General features: G+C 45.1%; 1 protein-coding gene across 1 annotated transcript in view; it reads right to left on the bottom strand.

Annotated features, from left to right (window-relative positions):
* Ubr2 (ubiquitin protein ligase E3 component n-recognin 2) overlaps window positions 1–21,180 on the bottom strand; it is a 73,023-nt gene that overhangs the window by 11,302 nt on the left and 40,541 nt on the right. Inside the window, exons 15-32 of the mRNA XM_036168073.1 lie at window positions 20,726–20,828; window positions 19,927–19,975; window positions 18,368–18,522; window positions 16,743–16,845; window positions 13,593–13,702; window positions 13,417–13,497; window positions 12,615–12,793; window positions 11,769–11,968; window positions 10,968–11,061; window positions 9,978–10,139; window positions 8,000–8,103; window positions 6,325–6,403; window positions 3,570–3,718; window positions 2,633–2,688; window positions 2,396–2,492; window positions 2,164–2,231; window positions 960–1,095; window positions 254–344 (exon numbers count right to left, since the gene is read on the bottom strand). Of these exons, the coding sequence (XP_036023966.1) occupies window positions 254–344; window positions 960–1,095; window positions 2,164–2,231; window positions 2,396–2,492; window positions 2,633–2,688; window positions 3,570–3,718; window positions 6,325–6,403; window positions 8,000–8,103; window positions 9,978–10,139; window positions 10,968–11,061; window positions 11,769–11,968; window positions 12,615–12,793; window positions 13,417–13,497; window positions 13,593–13,702; window positions 16,743–16,845; window positions 18,368–18,522; window positions 19,927–19,975; window positions 20,726–20,828 (2,016 nt within the window). The remainder of the gene's footprint in view (window positions 1–253; window positions 345–959; window positions 1,096–2,163; window positions 2,232–2,395; window positions 2,493–2,632; window positions 2,689–3,569; window positions 3,719–6,324; window positions 6,404–7,999; window positions 8,104–9,977; window positions 10,140–10,967; window positions 11,062–11,768; window positions 11,969–12,614; window positions 12,794–13,416; window positions 13,498–13,592; window positions 13,703–16,742; window positions 16,846–18,367; window positions 18,523–19,926; window positions 19,976–20,725; window positions 20,829–21,180) is intronic.

The raw sequence follows: 21,180 nt of genomic DNA, 5'->3' as shown, positions 1-21,180 counted from the left end.
ACTTACGTTTTAGGAGAGCATTTCAGAGTGTATCTGCCTACTAGTTGGCATCTTACTGAGCAAATATAAGGCTCACCACCAAGTAAGCGTGCAGACGTTATCACCTTCTCTCAGAGACTCAGCTGGGTCAGGCTATGAGCAGTCACTCCTAGATCTTTAGCACAGCAATACACACCAACTTCCCCCAGCTAATAAGCCAGCTGCTTTCTCATGCTGACCCCCACTGACCCCCACTGGAAGACTGGGGTCTCACCTTCCAGCATACTGGTGAAGTGTTTTGTGCAAAGAGAGAACAGCTAGTTCTTCTTCCCCAGTGGGGTTTTCTTGATCCATGCCATTCTCTTCTGAAAGACAAAGATATGCTAGTGGTCTCCATTCCTACTGTGTGGCTGAAAGGGCTGATAAGTACACCAGCCACGTACCCAAACATACCCACACACTCACATTTAACAGGAGATATTCCTATGAAGACACAGGATTTTATTTTCAAGTGTGCACACAGTACTGATCTCCATCTGACCACTGAGCCAGTCATTATAATGTAGGTAGGATTAACTAATATACTGTCTTGCAGCCACCATCCAGTGGGGACGATCAGATAACACACTGTCTTGTAATATCTGAATAACAGGATGCTTGAATGGAAACATAGCTTAAGAATGAGCTCACTGGGGTACTAACAAAAGTGAGCTAAAACAAAACTGGCATTCTGAAACAACATTCAGCTGGGCTTAATTTAGGCCGTTCACAGATTAATGGACTATACTGAAAAAGCACAACCATTCATACAGCAGGGGATTTTCACAGGAGAAGACACTGAATTGGAAACTTTTTACAGGAAGCCAAAGAGAAAGAGCAAGTAACCTGACTGTGATTCAGATGATGCTCTCCCAGACATGTTTGCTTTTAACCAAGAAAGCTCACGATCCAGAAGCTGACAAACGGGCGCTGGGAGTTACCTGTACATGAGGTAAGTAAGATCTGTACGATGTGCGCCATGGTGACCAGATGGAAAATGTGCACGTCTCCAGTCCCGAGGCTGCTTCCCGAGAAGTCCTGACACTGCAGAGCTGGGAAGGCCAGCACCAGGCCCACCTGGACATCGAGAGGACGTCAGCACAGGCCTCTCCCACGGCCACGCACTTCTGCGCTCTTCCTGGGATCTTAGCCCTCTGCTTAAACTTAAGAGTGAGGAGGGGACCCTGAGACCCACTAGGACTAGCTCAATGACTGACTGGGGCTGAAGGGGCCGGAGGCCTGTTACTATCACTTCATTTATCCAGTGGGTCCCTATGAACAGACTACTGGTAATGATAAAGAAATCGTATGTGAAATCCTTTCATTTTCTTAACACGTATTTTTTTGTGTATGCACCCTAGGGTGTGGAGATCAGAGGACATACCTCCATGACATGCCAAATAAAGGTGTGGTTTTTTTTTTTTTTTTGTTTTTGTTTTTGTTTTTTAAAGTGGAAGGAGAAAACACATCAGGTAGTATAAAGAACACACACCAGGTAGTATAAAGAACACACACCAGGTAGTATTATTCAGCCATTAAGATTGACGTGATCCAGGTACAAAGAAAGGGATGGAACCAGATACACTAAATGAAGTGTTTGGGGCCAGAAGGACAAATATAGCACATACAGCATGTTTTCTTTCATCTGTGTATCTAGATTAAAAAAAAAAAAAAAAAGGAGGAGGAGGAGGAGGGGCCCAGAAGTAGAAGGGATTGGCAAATATGATAAAAATATGTGAGATATGTATCTGTAAATTTCATAGGGAAAGCTACTATTTTGGCAATGAACATACCTAACTTAAAGAGGACAAAAAGGAGAGGGGGCAGCCTGCCGTTAAGTATTGTGGCCCCAGGACTAGAGCTGTTCGGATTCCTAAAATGCACAAAACCACTAGATGGATTGTGCATAGAGGTCAGTATCACTTATGCAGCACTGCTATTTTTATCCTTTAGTGGGCTAAAAGCAGACAGTTGTAGTACCGATCTCAGCCACAAAGCCAAATAAGACCCGAGACCTAGGCTCCTCAGAACCTAACTAGATACTGCTGTGCAGACACCCATGATGAGAGCACTGCCTGGGGGCCTTTCTGGCTAGAGACTCATCAAGCCCAAGGCAGTGCTGTGGAGGGCAGACTAAACACGCACCAGTAAGTGGAACATGTCGATGTCCAGTATGCACGGGAGGTCTTCATAGCTGTCATTAGGCACCAAGGCTAGAGAAGGAAGGAGACACATTAGCCCATTCAGCATCAGTGCAGAGGCACCACGTAGAAAACAACAGGTCATTTGTAACCGAGACATTAGACTCCTACAAAGAAAATTTCTAAAGACCACAAGTTGCCAGAACATAGATGGTCACAGACACTGGAACACTCACATGCCAAGAGTTTACAGAAGTGTCCTTGTACCACAGGAAGTGACGCCACTGTCCAATGTGCTGCTGCAAATCGTGTTAAAGACCTGAGACAGTCGTCCTGAAATAAAGAAGAAGGAGCAGACCCCTATAAAGACATACTATGAAACAAACAAAAGCAAGTACTGCCAGCCCACAAACACAGGTTCCTTGGCATCTTTACAGAAAATGGGTTTTACTGAGAGGAATGAATGCTCTTACCAGTCTACAAGGCAGAGGCCCGAACAGGGGCTTCTCTTCATCACTCAAAATTCTTTCTAAAGATTAAAGATGGTTAAGAAGGTAAATTGAATGCCATGGATATTTTGTTATTTTCTTAAAAGTTACTTTCTTTGTACATTTTAAAATAAGTTCTATTATTTCTGAAGGGAATGAAATTTTGTCAGGTTTTAGCATCTTTTTTTTCTTGGTGGTTCACAACTATCTGTAACTCTAGTTGCAGGGGGACAATGCCCAATTCTGGCCTCTGCAGGCACCAGGTTCACACACAGTACATAGACACACATGCAGGCAAACACTCATGCACACAAAATTAAGAAAAGCCCTTCGGGGTCCCTCAGCTAGAAGTTCCCACAACCACCACCTCTGCTTTCTCTTGCTGTATTTATTTACTTGTCAAACAAGGCAGCATTCTGCTGGCTACAATTCGTCCCTGTTTTCTCTTCAGTGCTTCTTCATACTAAACACTCGAAGGAAATGACTGTACAAGTGCCTGCCTCCATGTCTGCCTGTGCCCAAAAGGCTGGGTCTCCTAAGCACTGTTCTTTTTGTTTGTTCATACTCCCCCTGCACCCCCCTTTTTTTGAGACAGGATTTCTCTGTGTAGCTCTGGAAGTCCTGGAACTCACTTTGGAGACCAGGCTGGCCTCGAACTCACAGAGATCCGCCTGCCTCTGCCTCCCAAGTGCTGGGATTAATGGCGTGCACCACCACCGCCTGGCTGGTTTTGTTTTTTCATGGCAGGGGTCTCACTTTCAAGTCCTGGCTGTCCTGGAACTCTATGAACAGGCTGGCTTCAAACCCACAGAGATCTGCCTACCTCTGCCTGAGGATTAAGTGGGCCACCACAACCAGCTTCTAAACGTGTTTCTAATCAACACCTCCGTGACTTAAGGGAGCACAACAGTGAGTGTCTTACCTATGCTCTGAATGGTGTATGCGCAGCTCCCCCAGCACATGATGGGCACACGGGGGTCCTTTTCATTGGGATGAACCTTCAGTCCCACCTTGTAAGTAGCTGTTCCAAATGTTGTTAGCATTTCTTTTATGCTCTCGGAATATGGGTTCCTGGGTAAACATGCGTAGGTTTAGTTCAAAAGCTGCACACATGGATAGAATGGCTCCATGTCTCAGCCACTCTGTCCTGTACTGCAAATCAAACCATTTAGCATCCCCAGAGATGGCTGAATGCCTCTGTGCCTGACTGAGGGGAGTTATGTTCTGTGCATGAGCAGAGAAAGGCTCAGGGCTGAAGAAGGTAGGGCAACCGGGTCCATTTACTGTCTGAACCATTGGACTTGTGACTGATTCTTAGGAATGTCCCCCGTAGCTACAGACGCTGGAGTTTCCAGAACAGAACCTTGGAGGAAAGCTCTTCTCACACTGACATCTGGGAGCCCCTGGTTCAAAAGCTGGTGGTGGCTACTGGCCTTGCTGTGAGACTCAGCAAGCTCTGGCCTGCCCAGCAGGTACCCACTGAGTGTGTATGGTTCATTGTTAAATAGCTTCTCAAGAAGCAGACAGACAGACAGAAGTGTCATAAACAGTCACTAAGTCAGTGAGAAGAAACTCAACCCGGACGGAGTATGGGTTAGTGTGTGAGCAAGGCTCTGGGTTCAATTCCTAGCGTGGACAGGCGAGTGGGCAGAGGAAGCAAGGTCAGAATACCTGTTGAGACTAAGAGGAGACCAGGCCAATCTAAGCAGAGAGAGGGCCACATCAAAGGACAGAAGCTCCAAGGGAGAGACTCAAGACACCACAGAGACTCAGCAGGGAAAGACACCAGATGGGAAGGGTTACAAAAACTGTCCAATGGCTGGGCGGTGGTGGCGGCGGCGGCGGCGCATGCCAGTAATCCCAGTACTTGGGAGGCAGAGGCAGGTGGATCTCTGTGAGTTCGAGGCCAGCCTGGTCTACAGAGTGAGATCCAGGACAGGCTCCAAAGCTACAGAAAGAAACCCTGTCTCGAAAAACCAAACCAAACAAAACAACAAAACTGTCCAATGACTAAGAAGACACATAAAAGGACATCAGAACGACATTTCAAACATTCCAGACAAGAAAAGATACCAAGAGTTCAAACTCATGGCAAGGAACAGGGTCAGCATGGCATTGTTTCTCAATGGATACACAAAACCCCACATGGGAGTGCATGGCCACTGCCAAAGGTGAGGTGCCACTTGGAGTACGGAACCAGCCAGTGCTACACTGTGAGACCCTGGCTCAAAAACCACCGACCAACCAACCAAAGGAACACAGCCAAGGACAGCTGTCAGGACAGCTGTGCCCTGTCCTGACCTGTGCAGAAGACAGGCTGTGCGGTGAGAGGATAGCTGACAGGTCTGGGGGTGTGGGAAAGCAAGAGCCAACCCTGGGTCTGAACCACTGGCCCACCCAGGAACAACCCACTTTACAGAGAAGCAAGCTTAGAAAGACGAGGAGCTGGGTACTCCAGGAGAGAGCACCCGCTACAGGATGGAATCCTGTCAGCATACAGAGGAGTATTCAAAACACACAATGCAAAAGCTGACCATTGATTTAACCCCCCCAAATGATCTTATGTGATAATAAGGTTCTGTTGAGTTCGCAACATGAAAATAGGGCTGCAGATATAGCTAGGTGGTAGGGCACATGCCTGGTATTCATGAGTTCAATATCCAGCACAGGGTTACAGAAAAAGCAAAAGGAAAGTTATGGAGGGATGGACATATGTCTCAGAAAAGACCAAGCAGCAGGCCTGAGGCCTTCTCCACATTAGACCTTCCAGGTCTGTTTACTAGTCCCTCCGCACATGATGGGCACAGACTCCAAAAGAACTCCTTCCCATTACAGATGAAGGAAGGAGGCGCAGAGGTCAAGGAATCTGCTCCGTCACACAGACAATGTGCAGTGGGACCAAGGAGCCTGGGTGACCAGAGTTTGGGGGTCTAAGGGAAATCGACAATCAGAAAGAAGCCTGAGACCTGGTGGGCTGGAAGCTGAGTGGCCTGGATGTCATGATGGATGTCAGGGGCAGTTTATACTGTGGAGCAGCAGGTGCTCAACAGGGTGGAACCTCTACATCAGTGGTGCTCACCACTGCGGTAGGCCTGCAGTGACCCTTTAGTTCAGTTCCTTATGTGGTGGTGACCCCCATCATAAAATGATTTCCTTCCTACTTCATAACTGTAATTTTGCTACTGTTATGAATTGTAATGTAAATATCTGATATGCGGGATAGCTGATATTCATCCTCTGTGAAAGAATCATTTGAGGGGCTGGAGAGATGTCTTAGTGGTTAAGCACACTGGCTGCTCTTCCAGAGGTCCTGAGTTCAATTCCCAGCAACCACCTGGTGGCTCACAGCCACCTGTAATGAGATCTGGCGCCCTCTTCTGGCCTGCAGGGATGCATGCAGACAGAACACTGTACACATAATAAATAAATACATCTTAAAAAAAATCATTTGAGCCCCAAGGATGCTGGGACCCACAGGTGGAAAAGCACCGATCCACATGCTCTTATTACTAGTTCTGCTAGTCTATACAATTATCATCATACAGCACACGAACTTCAGAATTCAAGATGAGCACTGGTAGTATTTCATTGTCAGTCCTGCTGAGGCACACTCCACCAACAGCCCACTTAACTTTTCCAATGGGCTAGATTTAGAGGGAAGACTATCTTATACTTACTTAGGACGAAAATCAGGCCTGAAGCCTTCTGGGACCTGTGTCTCACTCATGGCTTCTACGGTCTCTGAAGAGGGAGTGTCTGCAGAAATAGGCAGTTTATATAATTATTCAGCCGAACACCATTGTTATGTTTCAGCCACGTAGACAAACAAACATGCAAACAAACAATTCTAACGACTACAAATTGCCAGATGTCCACCCAAAGGTTGCTGAGTGTTGCTGTGGCGACCATCGACTGCCTATAGAGGCTGGGGCTGACCTCATAGCACAACCACTAAGTAGAATAAAGCTGAGAGAGTGGCGCCATGTGTGTGCAAACCAACAACAGACTCGTGCCCACACCCCTTTCCCACAGGCCCTGAGTGCACAGCAGGGCTCTACCAATGGGAACTACCGATGTTATCCCCTCGACGCTCAGTCTCCCCATGTGGGGAGTCCATCAATGGTGGAGAGAAGTGCTATTATAAACACACACTGTGTGTTCTCAGAAAATGGGGAGTCAAGTGTAATTTCCTGCAGCACAGACAAGTGGAATGAATCAGCTTACATATTTTCATTGTTTTCTAGAGCCTGGGTCTAGCCATGTAGCCCAGGATGGCCTTTTATGACCCTTCTGCCTTAAGATCCTGCCGAGATCACAGATGTGTACCACCAGAACTAGCTCATATCCATTTTAAAATGGAAGGGTCCACTTTTAAATATATAGAAAGATGTTTTATTATTTATATACTTTATTTTATTTGAGATAGGGTCTCACCATGTCACTCTGCCTGACCTTAAACTTACAGAGATCTGCCTGCCTCTGCCTCTCCAGTGCTGGGACTGAAGGTGTGTGCCACTATGCCCAGACTTATTTACATTTTTAAAAAAGATTTATTTATTTTTAATTTATGTGCATGAGTGTCTTGCCTACAAGGAAGTTTGTGCACTGTGTGTGTCTGGTACTCACTGAGGTCAGAAGAGTGTGCTAGATTCCTTGGAACTGGAATTACAAATAGCCACCATATAGGTGCTGGTATTGAACATAGATGTTTTAAGAGAGCAACCAATGCTCTTAACCATGGAGCTATCTCTCCAGTCCCTATTACATATATGTTTAAAAATTTCTCTGTGTGTGTATGCGTGTCTGTGAGTGAATACAGATGTGCACATAGTTGCCAGAGCTGGAAGAGGATATGGGATCCTCTGCAGTTACAGGCAGCTGCAGACCTGTGATATGGGTGCTGGGAACTGAACTCAGGTCCTTTGCCAGAGCAGCAAGTGCTCTGAATCACCGAGCCATCTCTCTAGACTCTCGTTTTAAAATATTGAAAAACAATTTTGTTTGGAGACACATTTTCCAATCAACTTACACTTTAGAGGAAAAAGAAAGCATGTTATCAGGGCTGGTGAGATGGTTCAGAGGGTAAAGGAACTTGCTGCCAAGGCTGATGGCTTGAGTTGGATACTTGTAACCCACATGGCAGGAGAGAACCAACTCCTATAAGTTTCTTCTGACCTCAATATGTGTACCATAGTATGGGCACAGGCATGCACAAACACTGAACATACACACACTCTCTCACACACACACACACACACACACACACACACACACACACACACACTTACACATAAACACCCCCTCTCTCTCACACACACTCACACACACACAGAATCGGTTTTCAGCACTTACCAGAGGCATTTTCTTCTTTCCTAAGCATCTGCAATGCTTTTATCTGCTGAGATAGTGCTCTAATCCACTGGGTCAGATCTGGTTGGTCTGAAAAGTTTAACCTCCTAGAAGAGATTACAGGGAACACTTAATTCTTTATTGATTAGTTTAATTAAGTTACAAAAGCTGTCAGGCGGTGGTGGCTGGTGAATCTCAAAAATCCAAAAAAGGAAAAAAAAGTTACAAAAGCTTTCCTAAATAAAATACATATTTTAGACATATTTCAAATGTTTAAAAATCAAGGTTATAGGACAGGAAGATGGCTTAAAGGTTAATTAAGAGCATTGGCTGCTCCTTTAGAAGATCCAGGTTTGATTCCTAGCACCCTTATGGTGGCTCACAACCAATCGTCATTCCAGAGGACCAAGACTTTCTTCTGGCCTCTGTGAGCACCAAACACACCTATGGGACACAGACACTTATACAGGCAAGACACCCCCGACACACAATAAAAACCAAAGCCAGGTCAGGGAACATTCGGTGTATTAAAAACAAAACAATCTGGGTCTGGTGAGATGGCTGAGCCAGTAAGGGGCTGGCTGCTAAGCTGGCAACTCAAGCTAATCCTAGAGCCTATACGGTGGCAGGAGAGAAAAGACCCCCAAAACTTGTCCTCTGACTGTCACATGATGGACTGGGGACATCTACACGTGTGACATTATGGGTTTAATGCCAGCAATTGAAGCAAAAAACTCAGAAGACACTGGCCAACAGAAATGAAGTTATATTCATCAATGATGGTGATATCACAGAAAGTGTCGCTTATTCTTAGTACTGAGATATGGCAGAACTTCTTAAACCTCACAATTACCACAAACCTTCACCACATGCTCAGTGACCAGCTCAGCAATGCCCTTACCGTGAGATGTTCATAGCATCCACCTGATCCTCCAAATATGCCTATGTGTGACTGTGCCCATGTTATAAACAGGGACACTGAGCCACACAGCCTGACTCAGGTCCTGAGGAGCAGAGCTGACCCTTGAACTCAGTTATGTCAGATCCCAAACTGACCTATACCATCATTCAGTTATGGCTATGCCATCATTAACAACCACGAGAAAGAACCCGAACTAGCCACCAAAGCCACAGGTAGAATCACCGAACAGGCAGTTGACACTTCCTAGTTCAAATACAGGGGTAAGCTAGTACCATGATGCTCCTTTGTGATTCAAGAGCATAGGTGAGACGGGAACCCGACAACAATTATAAATGTTTTATAGCACCAAAGGCAAGGCCAAATCCCGAGTCCCTAAACTGAACAGAAAACCCAGCCTCTGCTCTGAACTGAATTCAAAGAACTGCACAGAAAGAGGTAATTTATATTCATAAAACTTATGTTAAAAACTTACATAGTTAGTTTTTAAAGATTTACTTGAACCTGGGTCCTCTGGAAGAGCAGCAGTGTTCTTAATGGCTAGGCCATCTCTCTAACACTTAATCTCTTTTAATTTTATTTACTGTGGATGTGTATGGTGTGTGTGCCCATGTATGCCATGGAAACATATGGAGAGCAGAAGAGTTCATTGCTTTTTAAGACAGAGTCTTACTGTGCGGCCAAGTCTAGAACTCACAGAGATCTACCTGCCTTTGCCTCTCAAATGTTGGGACTAAAGGTGTGCGCTACCACACTCAACAACAGACTGAGGTCTTTGGGAAGTATGATGGAACATCTCTAAAGTAGGATCTCTAGAAATAAAGAAGATACCAGATTTTCATGAATAAACAGAAAGTTTACATCTTCTGTAGCACTTATGGGGAATAAAAAAGTTATATTTTGGCTTGTTTCCTTTTAAAGATCACAATCAAACTCCACAGATCTGCTAGGAGAAATGACTGAATAACATGTCTAGAAGGTTATCTGGGGGCCATTATGCAGTTTCCCAGAGTCTCCTACCTTCATCACCTACAAAGCCAATCTCTGACGCCCTGAGCTCACCTGCTGAAAGCATTCCTCGGGGGGAGCAGCAGGGGGATCACGGTGTTGCTCAGGCACTCACAGAGCGGGCAGAGGAACTCCCCGTTCTCTACGTCATAGCTGGTGTGGAAGCGCAGGCGCTGCTGCCTTCGCTGCTCCTTGGCTTGAACGGAGTCAAAATACCTTCATAATTAGAGAAGGGGGTCAGCATCCCCGGAGGTCATGGCGGCAGGTGCAGGCAGACAGTCTGAGTCATTGTTCTTGCAAACAATTAAAAACTTGAACTAAACTGAACTGTTGCAAACACAAGCAGCTTGAGGAATTTTACTCTTCAAAGTGGATTTGGAGTCTTAACATAGAAACATTATCAACACAAACAACAACAAAACCTGACTGATCTAATAAGCTTTCAAGAGTGGGAAGAGTCACTTCTCGGGGTGCTCTCACTGTCTGGCCATTTTCTCAGGCTGGTGGTCATTTGTCTGGGGTAGCCACACTGACATTAAGTACAGTGCTGGGATCACAGTGCTCAGGAGCACAGGAAACACCAGGGCAGAGCAAGGCGAGGGGTCCCCCTTTCGGCAGACAGTTGCTACAGCCTCAGAGCCAAAGCATGTACTAACACCTTTGGAATCCAGAGCTGCTCACCTTGGACCTGAAGAAAGAATGCATTACTCATATAGCTTTGGGATTCAGAGTTTACCCTATTGTACCAAATCTTTCTGTCCTTCCAGCTTGTTACCTAACAGAGATCTGTTCTCTTCTCTGGAGGGAGGGATGAAGGAGATTCTGATACAAAGCTACATTAAAATGTGCCCACACTCTAAAGTTTCTTATTAATCCTTTACTTTAATCACAAAGCAAGTACTCATATCGGGCAAATGTATAAGAAGTTTGCTAGTATCTTTAGTTCTTCTTATCCCCACCCTCAGAATGAAATTTCCTTTGCTTTAAAAGTCAGTTTTGAGCCTTCAGATGGCTTCTCTTGAGTAATACAAGAATATAAATTACCTTTGCCAACAATGGGCATGCATAACATGCCCACAGCTGCCAGTGTGTGTTCCGCAAGACAGATCAGGGTGCATGAATAATGGATCATATTTTTCTGCATTACAAAACAAACAAAAAACAAAACAAAACTCTAATCATTTAACTTTCTTATGATCAACGTGTGTCCATAGATTTGTAAAGACCTGGGTGAGGAAATGCTAATTTACTCTGACTTTAGATATCACCAACTTATGCAAGCCTTTGGTAACTTAAAAACTGAGACTCTTGTAATTCTCATGAGCTGTGGAACTCCAACAGCCCCAAAGTGTAAGGGTGGAACTGCATTAGGTAGCCGGCCTCCATACCCAGGAGCCCTGCCTCTGTGCTGTCCATAGACGGCAAGCCAGCCATCCAGGGGACCCTTATGGGTGCTGACACACTTGCCCTATGTCCTTGTCACTCTCTCCTTACACAGCATTGAGACCATAACCCAGAGATCCAGGTCTAGGAAGATTCCCCAAGGGCACATGCAAATTCTATGCATTTGAGCAGGGTTTCCCCGCTTAGTGCCATGGATAGAAGCTAGACCCCCACTCCCAGCAAGCAAGTGTTCAGCCCCTGAGCTCCCTCCCAGTATGAGAAGAAATGCTAAGAAATATGAGACACAGTCTCGTATTATAGACCTGTCTAGCCTTGAACTCAGAACAACCTCTGGCCTCAGCCTCTGAGTGCAGTGATTACAGATGTGAATCATGATGTCTGGCATGGAGGCTGCTTGTCAGTGAAGCTGGGTTACAATCCAATAATAAAGCTGGAACTGACCTGGATCCTGGATAAATTTAGTTCTGTCTTTTGAAAGCACAGTTGATCTCTGAACAAATGCTGCCAAGACCATCGCCCTGCTCTCCACAGTGACCTCTTGCTCCTCTTGACACAATATGCAGGTGACAAACTGTCTCTGCTCAGGGACCTGTGTCTGTGCGGGGCCCAATGCTGTAAGTGCTGTATCTGAAACCAGAGGGCTGCAATAAAAAGGTTATGACAATACTGAATGAACCTGGGAAATGTCTCTATAATCATTAAATGACAGACTAGGTAGGTACATGTTGAACCCATGATCTTTAAACATGAAGTGGTAGGAGTCTTTCATGTGTTTAAAACCATCTCTAATCTTTAGAGCAATATGCCTGCAGCACATTCCAGCCTACAGTGTTCATTCTCTCCTGAATATCAAAGATTCTCTGTAGAAAATGACGTTCTAGGTGGATACACAAACTATCTAGAGCTAGACATTTCTCTTTTGTATGTGTATGTGGGGGCCAAAGATCAACCCCAGGTGGCAGGCCTCTGACTGGCCTGGGGCTTGCTGATTTGGTTAGGCTGTCTGGCCATTGCTCGAGGGACCTCCTTGTCACTACCTCCCCAATACTTGGGACTACAAGCATGTGCCAGCATCTGGCTTTTTTCTGTGAGTTCTAGGAGCAAACTCAGCTTCTTTTTTGTTTGGTACACACTTTTCTGGCTGACCTTGGGCTATTTCCCTGGCTTAGTAGTGAACACCATTTAATGGAGGCCACAAAATTACCCACACTTCTACTCAATTCCATCAGCATTAAAAGCACATGGGAGAACCAATGGTCAAGTCTTCAAGGCCATTATTTTGTCTACCTGTTGTCAAGAGTGGCAGAGGCAGAGGCGTCCAGCTCTACGGTCTGCTGGAAGAGCTCTTTGTTCTCATCAATGAAGTGCCGCTGCATCTCAGACATCTGGGCCATGATCTTCTCCCGACGCAGCCTAGCAATCTCCGCTTTCCTTTTCCTCTCTGCTTTGTCTTTGTCTCTTGAGCTCTGGAATGATGCTCCATTCAGTAAGAGTCTTAAAGGCCAGAGAGTCTTTCCCTCTAAGCAAAGCATCTGCATTGTAGGCATTAACTAAGATACACTCCACCATCTTCTTATTTAAATGCAAGAGACAATCTAAGATGCTAAGGGAAAAGACAAACTAGAAAATTGCTATAAGTTAGTATATGCATCTTTTGGAATTTAACCTTTGTGGATAATATCAACTACTGACTTACTGCAGAGAAACTTAATTTGTTCATACTAACCTGCTAAAGTTTTTGTATTATTAGTCTACCTTCTCTTTTTTGGAGACACAGTTTCAATATGTAACAGCCTTGGCTGGCCTGGAACAGTTATGTAGACTAGGCTAGCCTCAAACTCAGAGATCCACCTGCTTCTGCTTCTGAGTGCTGGGGCGAATGGAATATGCTGGCAGCCATGGCTCTAGCTTGCTTTGTTGCTGTTGTTTTTCCCCAAAGAGGGTTTCTCTGCATAGCCTTGGCTGTCCTGGAATTCAGTCTGTAGACCAGGTTTGTCTAGAACTCAGAGATGCACCCGCCTCTGCTTCCCAAGTACTGGGATTAAAGGTGCACTGGCACCACTGTCTGGCTTAGCTTACTTTTTCTTACCTCTTCCATTATGGTTCCTTCTGCCTCTGCCACAGGACTGGCAGAGGAACTCTCTCTTATCTTCTTAATTGCATTAAACATCTGAAAAAAAAAATCTGTTACCTCGATGAAATGCTATTTCAAATAACAAGTATTTAATGTTTCTCACAAGACACAAAGCAATGTGGAAATATTACCTTTAACAACCACCTAATCATGTCTTTGTGGACTTCCAGGGAGGGAGCGTTCTGCAACGTCTCCAGCATAGCTAGGATGCTTGGGGAGTTGTTGGGTGCATCACCAGGTTCTAAGAAAGAGAAACAAAAGGCATAAGACCAGCTAATACTGGATAGCACTTACTCCTGCAGAGGAGGACTGGAACTGCTTACCCCACCTGCTGCCTGCCATTTGACTGCACTCAGACTGTCTTGTGCGTGCCTGTGAGGGCCTCCTCTGTTGTTCTTTACCTTATTTTTTGAGACAGTATCTCTCACTGGGCCTGGAGTTCAGTGACTGGCTTGACTAGCTTGACCCAGCCCTTGGGACTCATCCCCTGAAACTGACACCTTATAATGATCAGAGAATGACTGGACTCAGCGAGGTTTTTTGGGTGGTTATTGGAAAACAAAAAGCATCGCAGCTGAAGAAGGCAGAAGGGCAGGATGAGAATGCACGGGAAATGCCGGTAGAGAGAGAATGCAGAAAGGCTGGTGCCTGTGAAGAGCAAAGCACATGTGCAGTGGGCACAGACAGCTTCCCCTCTGCTCTTATTAAATGCATGGGAGCAAAGCAGGAAACCAGACATGTCATGACAAACAGGACTGCTGCTTATCTTCAGCACAGTGGCTGCCCTTCATCTGTTTCAGCTAGCAACTGCAACTCTGCAGTTACCAGCCTGCTTCTCTCCTGGCTTCAGGTCGCAGCCTGGCAGGAATTCTGTTCCCACAAGCACCAGCTCTGAAGCTATAGCTAAAGGTATATCTAAATCTCTACTATTCTATTTATAAATAAAACTCGAGATTCAAAGGCTGGGGTGAAAATTTGCTAGCTCAGAGAGGTTGAGTAGCACCTGGCTAACCTTCTCTCCTTGCTGGCGTCTCCCAAACGGAGTGTCCTTCCACTCTGCCAAAACAAAAAAGGCCATTCCACTCCAAATCCCTCTTCCTCTCCTCCTTCCGGTGCATCTCTCTATTTCTCCCAGATGCCCTCTGATGCTCTAGGATTACTTCTGTAAACTAGTTACCAACTCAGCCTCCTGATCCAAAGGGAATTTTATTTAATTAATGCAAATGCTAACTTGGGGTTCACAGTGTGAGCAAATATCCAACACAGGATCACTTCTTGGTCCTACCCTTCTCTTGCAGGGCAATGAAATACTCTTACCATCACTTAAAAGAAATGGTGAAGTTACAGAAATAATCCTTTTAACTAACCCAGGAATTCCTACATCCCATCCTAGCACCACAAGTTCACCCATAAACACCTTAGCAAATGGTTGCTGATGAGCTGGGTAGGAAAGGCACAGGTTGAGCCTGATCATCTTTGGGAGCAGAGAGAAATATAGAAACTGAATGTGTGGGCTATCATGGGCAGAAAATGGCACAATCTGATTAAAAAAATATGAATGACTATACAAAATCCACAAGATATATTTTAAAAAATCCTAAACAATAGAGATTCATAGTTGCAACCTTCAAGAGTAACAGAATGGGTGCTTATTCTAAAAATTAAAACAAAAATTTTTCTTTAAGAAGTGAAGTATTGGCTGGGCAGTTGTGACATATGCCTTTAATCCCAGAACTTGGAAGGCAGTGGCAGGCAGAACTCTGTGAGTTCGAGGCCAGCCTGGTCTATTTCAGAACGGTCAAGAAACCCTGTTGGGGGGGGGGATGGGAAGAATGGAGTGAAGTATTGCCAGATGTGGTGGTGTACACCTTTGTCCCAGCACTTGGGAGGCAGAGGCAGGAGGATCTCTGTGATCAAGGGCAGCCTGGTCTACATAGCAAGCTCCAGGACAGCTAGGACAAACTACATAGCTTATCTCAAAAAACAAACAACAAAACAAGTGAATATTAAACCAGGCATGGTGGTGCACCCCTTTATCACCAGCACTCAGGATGCAAAAGCAGGCAGTCTCTGTGAGCCTGAGGTCTGCTTAGTGTACACAGTGAGACCCTGCCCCCACAAACAAACAAACAAATAGAAATATGAAAACAAACATACAAAGTATTAACTGGTAAACTCTGGGGGTATGTATATGGCCATTACTACATAAATCTTTCAGCTTCTGTTTCATACAAACATACATATATATATCACACTAATATGTAAATGTATATATATCTTGAAAAATTTGATATTGTATGTGTGTGTTACTGAGGATTGCACTCAGGATTCCTGGAAAAATTTTAAAATAAAAAGTCATAAAACAACTTCTCTCTGGTCCTTTAATAAATCACATTATGCCGGGAGGTGGTGGCGTATGTCTTTAATATCAGCACTCGGGAGGCAGAGACAGGCGGATCTCTGTGAGTTCCAGGCCAGCCTGGGCTACTAAGTGAGTTACAGGAAAGGCACAAAGCTACACAGAGAAACCCTGTCTTGAAAAACCAAAAAAAAAAAAAAAGTCACATTACTCAAAAATAAACGGCACCACAAAAAAAAAAGTCAAATTCTTTTTTTTTTTTTGATTTTTCTAGACAGGGTTCTCTGTGTAGCTTTTGGAGCCTATCCTGAAACTCACTTTGTAGACCAAACTGGCTTTGAACTCACGGAGATTCACCTGTCTCTGCTTCTTGAGTGAGTGCTGGGATTAAAGGCGTGTGCCACCACTGCCCAGCTGTCAAATTCTTTATATAAAGCTAGAATCCAATCTCCTCCAGCTAACTTTCTGATTCTGAACACTGCAGACACGACCCCTCCCCCCATGTTTTTGTAAGCTAAGAGCAATAACATAAAGGCGAAATGCTGACATTCTAGAGTTTATCCAAGTGTAAGTACATCCTAGAGTACACCAGTTTCATAAAGGGACCACACAGTAAGCGATTCCTCCAGGGAATTCCTCTGGACCAAGTTCACTTGAATCTCAAAAGGCTGAGAAGTGATCTGTCACACCAGTTTTCAAGCTAACAACTCCACAGTGTTTTCTATTGTTTGTGGATTATTAACATTTGTGTACTAAAGCATGCACAGACCCTAAATAGTTTTGTTAGGACGTAGTGACACTATCATCAACACTTGAATTCAGTCTAACCATTTAGAACTTGTCAAGTAATAGCAGTTATGAGTCACTATTTAAAAAACCACTTAGAGAGTGTAAGGTGAATGGATGGAAAGACTACACATACTTGAAATCTTCTGAGTGAAGGTGAATGTCTCCACGTGCCCTTCCACGGCATTGTCCAAATGGTGCTTTTCTTCTCGGAGGGCCATCCCGATCAAATGCAGCACCTCAAGCAAAAAGTCTCATGTTTAGAAAATAAAAAATAGAAAAACCAAAATAAAAGTATTTAAAAAAAGAACAAAAATATTTCCTATTGAAAAATGACAAGCCAGAGACTAAACATGACGAAAACAAATCTCAACTGTTTATTCAGTTGGAGGTCAAGTTCGTATCTTAACAGAGAATTCCTGGCAAAGACAAAATTTCCCATTTCAGCTAGGAAGAGATCTCAAGTATGAATTCTCAGGGTTCTCTCCAGCTGCTGCTGTGATAAGCAATGTATGTATGTATGCAAATCCCAGCTTGTCTCGTACCTACACTACAGCCTTGAAAAAACAACACCAAAAAAAGAAATCTAACCAGGTGGCCAAATCCAAGACTTTAGGCATCTAACCCGTACTTACTGTAACATCCTGATAATATCTAGTTCTCATCTCCATTGAGTTCACATGTCTGACTTCATGTATGTCAGTGTACCACGTGCCTGGTGCTCCAGGAGCCCAGAAGGTGTCAGATCCCCTGAAGCTAGAGTTCCAGATAGTTGTGAGCCGCCATGTGGGTGCAGGGAACCGAACCCTAGTCTTCCAAGAGCAGCCAGGGCTCTTAACCACTGACCATCTCTCTAGCCCGTCTAAGGACTAAAGCTCAACCATTTGAAATAGATACTTATCTTGAATGCCACAGTTTATTAAATGTATATAGTTCTCCCCAATAGTGGCAGTCTCCAGGATAGCACAGCTGCCTGTGCTTACATCTCAAATGCGTGCTTGTAAAGGGGAGGGGTGAGGTATCCACCGCCTTAGCCAACAATACATGGCAGATGCTGAGACAGTCCGAGAATGGCAGCTATTAGAGGAAGGTTTGCCTCCATTTGAATCCTTGGCCTTCTTGCTTTGACATGATATTCTGGCAGGGAAGCCCTCAGAGGCAGCGCCTGCATCTAGTTAGCCTAGAAACACAGCTTTGCTCCAGAGTTCTGAGGCTACATGGCCTGGTTGTACATACAGAGTGGGCATTCTACTGACTGAACAATAACGATGTCACCAGCGGAGGAGCAGGGAGTTAGGTGGCCCTCGCTGAGACTCACTTCGCACGGTACAATGGATAGAGCCGCCGTATCTGCTCACGGAGCGCATGTGGATCTGAGGACAGCAGACTGACATGAGAGCTGTCAAGTGGAACCGGCTCTGCACTGACCACCTTGAGTTACGGGAACCCAAGTGTCCACGCCCTGTGTCTTTAACTGTCACATACAGACACTGATGAGTTAAAGGTTCTTCAAATGAGGAACGTGAATGAAAGCGTCTACATCCTGTCAGTATCCCAGACTTTGCAAAGGCTGGGACCAAGAGACTGAGACAGGCTGGCTAATGGGACCCAGTTAACCATAACCACCTGGTATAAAAATACCAGCAGGCACATGGTTCATCAGAGACAAGAGAAGGTAATAAACTATCACATGGTCCTCATGTTTCTGTGTATTGAGATAGACTTTCTCAGCCACAGAAAACTGAAATCTAGTAAACCTACCCTTTGTAGCATAGACTCCGACCAGGCAGACCCATGATGCTCTACAGCCCACTGCAGTATTGTTCCCATGATGTACAACATGACATCACACTGCAAAAGGTTAACCAGACTTGCAAACAAGGGGCAGAACGGAGGCAAAGCTGGAGGAGGAAGTGCTAGGAATAAAGGAGAACATGTTTAAAGGAGTCATTCATTCCTTTCTGTGTAGCCCTGGGACTCACTATGTAGACCAGGCTGGCCTTGAACTCAGAGACTCTCTGAGCCTCTGCCTCCTCTGTATGGGATAAAGGTATGAGCCACCACACCTGACTTGTTAGGTACTTTTGATGGTCTTCACTAAAGGACATTTATTAGCAAATATCTTTTCGCTGTATTTTACATTCTCAATGTCAACCAAACATACAAGGACAACTGTATATTAAAAAAGAAAGAAAAACACAACCCCAGCTATACACAAAGAGCCTCTCTTATCACCAGTAATGTCTCAAGATCTCCATAAAACCATTGACTACACAGTGACTTGCAACAGACTTTTGTCTGTCCTGGTGTGTATGTGTGGTGTGTGTGTTCATGTGTGAGTGTGGGTGCACAGAGTGTGGAGGCCAGAGGTTGATGCTGGGTATATACCAAGGCAGACCTACTGATGTTTGGCTAGTCTAGATAGCTGGTTTGCTCTGGGGGCATCCCTGTCTTTGCTGGATTCCTGCTTGCTGAGATGAAAAGTGGGACACCAAAACCCACCCAGGTTTTTCCCTTTTTATTTACTTATTTTATGTGCATTGGTGTTTTGCTTGCATGTATGTCTGTGTGAGAATGTTAGATTCTCTGTTACAGACAGCTGTGAGCTGCCATGTGGGTGCTGGGAATTGAACCCAGGTCTTTGGAAGAGCAGCCAATGCTCTTAACCTCTGAGCCATCTCTCCAGCCCCATGCACTCATGTGATTTATTTTTGTATTTTTTCATTTGTCTTCTGGAGAGCTGCACTCTGGGCTTCAAGCTTAGCCTGCAAGTGTCATCTCTAGCCTGCTGACTCACATGCTATGCTTTCCTGTCTGTGAGATGGTTGGAAGGCAGACAGGCTGGTAAGGGACAGCACTAAAGAGGCTACATAACTGTCCTTTGCCCGCTTCCCCTCCTGAAACCCTCGTCAAAACACAAGCAGCACCACATGGAACACAAGGAGTGGAGAGGAAGCACTGAGACATCTGCAGGCTCATCTGGGATATTCTAGGCAATTCAGGAGGGAGTAACATCTTCCATTGTGTAGAACATCTTTTTTTTTTTGGTTTTTTCGAGACAGGGTTTCTCTGTGTAGCTTTGCGCCTTTCCTGGAACTCACTTGGTAGCCCAGCCTGGCCTCGAACTCACAGAAATCTGCCTGGCTCGCGCAGAACATCTTAGTACTATTGCATTCATTATTCCTCAGAACAGGAGAAAGCTCACAGGAAAGGCTCATTTTTGAATCTCCCACCCTACCAAGGTGATCACTGTGGCTGATAGAAAGCCATGTTTTGTCAGTGAGAGACTGATGGGGTCTTTTGGAAAGCAGATTAAATACCTGTATCTTCCCTGTTTTGTCTTTTCAATTTCCGCTGGGCTTCTTCTGCCTAATGAGAGACAACGTGATAGGGACAAGGATTATAATACATAACACATAGCATCAGCACCTGCCTTTAACAGACTCCCCGTCCCCCACCGACACACACACAAGGATAGGACCCGTAGCCCAGGCTGCCTTGAATTGACCCTTCTGCCTGGATTCAAGGCGGAACCCAATGTGTGTGGTTTGAGTAGATGGCTTCCACCTCCTTAACGTTTATTCCCCCCACCACTCACATATAGAGGTTAATTCTTTTGTTCTTTAAGATGTGGGGAAAATAGGGATAAACCTGAAACTTAACTTAGGCTTGAACGCTACAAAATGTATCGAAACAAAGTAAGAACTTGACAATAATTTTCATTTTTAACACCACTTATTGAAAAAGTACGTTAAAAGAAGACTGCAAAAATGTAAGTCTCGAAACCCTTATCAAATGGTGCCAGTTCTGAATGTGTGTCAGATGGGCTACTTGGTCCTGACATAAGCCAAGAAAAATGAACTGGGGATGTACTGTAGTGACAGAGCGCTTGCTCACACAGGCAAAGTCCTGCCAGCACAGATGAACAAAGTCAGGTGTGTGTGTGTGTGCAGTTGAAATACTCCCTACGCATAGACAACCCCTGAAGGCCACGTTAGACCAGTACCTGTGCTACCTGTGTCCTCCACAGTCCATTTCCAGTGTGTGAAGGGCAGCCCCAGCTTGCTCTTCACAGGGAAACACACTTAGCACTGTCTGCTGCACTGAGCTCCCCCTTACCTTGGACTGCTCTGCCCTGGAGAAGTGATAGAAATACAGGTTGAACTCCTTGGCACACTCTGGCTTCAGCTCGTACATGCCTCGTCCTGTCAGCCCAGGTTTCCTATGGGTGAAGAGCATCAGGAGCAAAGTCACACATCCCAGGGGCCTCAGCCGCTTCAGTAAGACTGGAGCTGTCCCAGCCACTGTTTTAGGGCGTCCAGCTGAGACTGTGCTGTGGGTCAATAAGACACTACACACCAAAGCCCTTGCTGGAGCCATGGTACCCAGCACCTCCACTTTGAATTGGTCCCAACTACAAAAGCGAACTCCATGGAAATGCAGCTCAGAAGCCCAACAGAACAGGCTTCAACGGCAGCATTTCTAAGCCTCTGTACACCACTATGCATGGGGCTTACTTCTGTTTTAACATGTAATATGTTCTACAACACTTTTCTTGGACAGAGTACATTAAA

This window comes from Onychomys torridus, chromosome 18 (assembly GCF_903995425.1).
Source record: "Onychomys torridus chromosome 18, mOncTor1.1, whole genome shotgun sequence".
In the NCBI taxonomy this organism is placed as follows: domain Eukaryota; kingdom Metazoa; phylum Chordata; class Mammalia; order Rodentia; family Cricetidae; genus Onychomys; species Onychomys torridus.
This window is presented reverse-complemented; position numbering and strand designations above follow the sequence as displayed.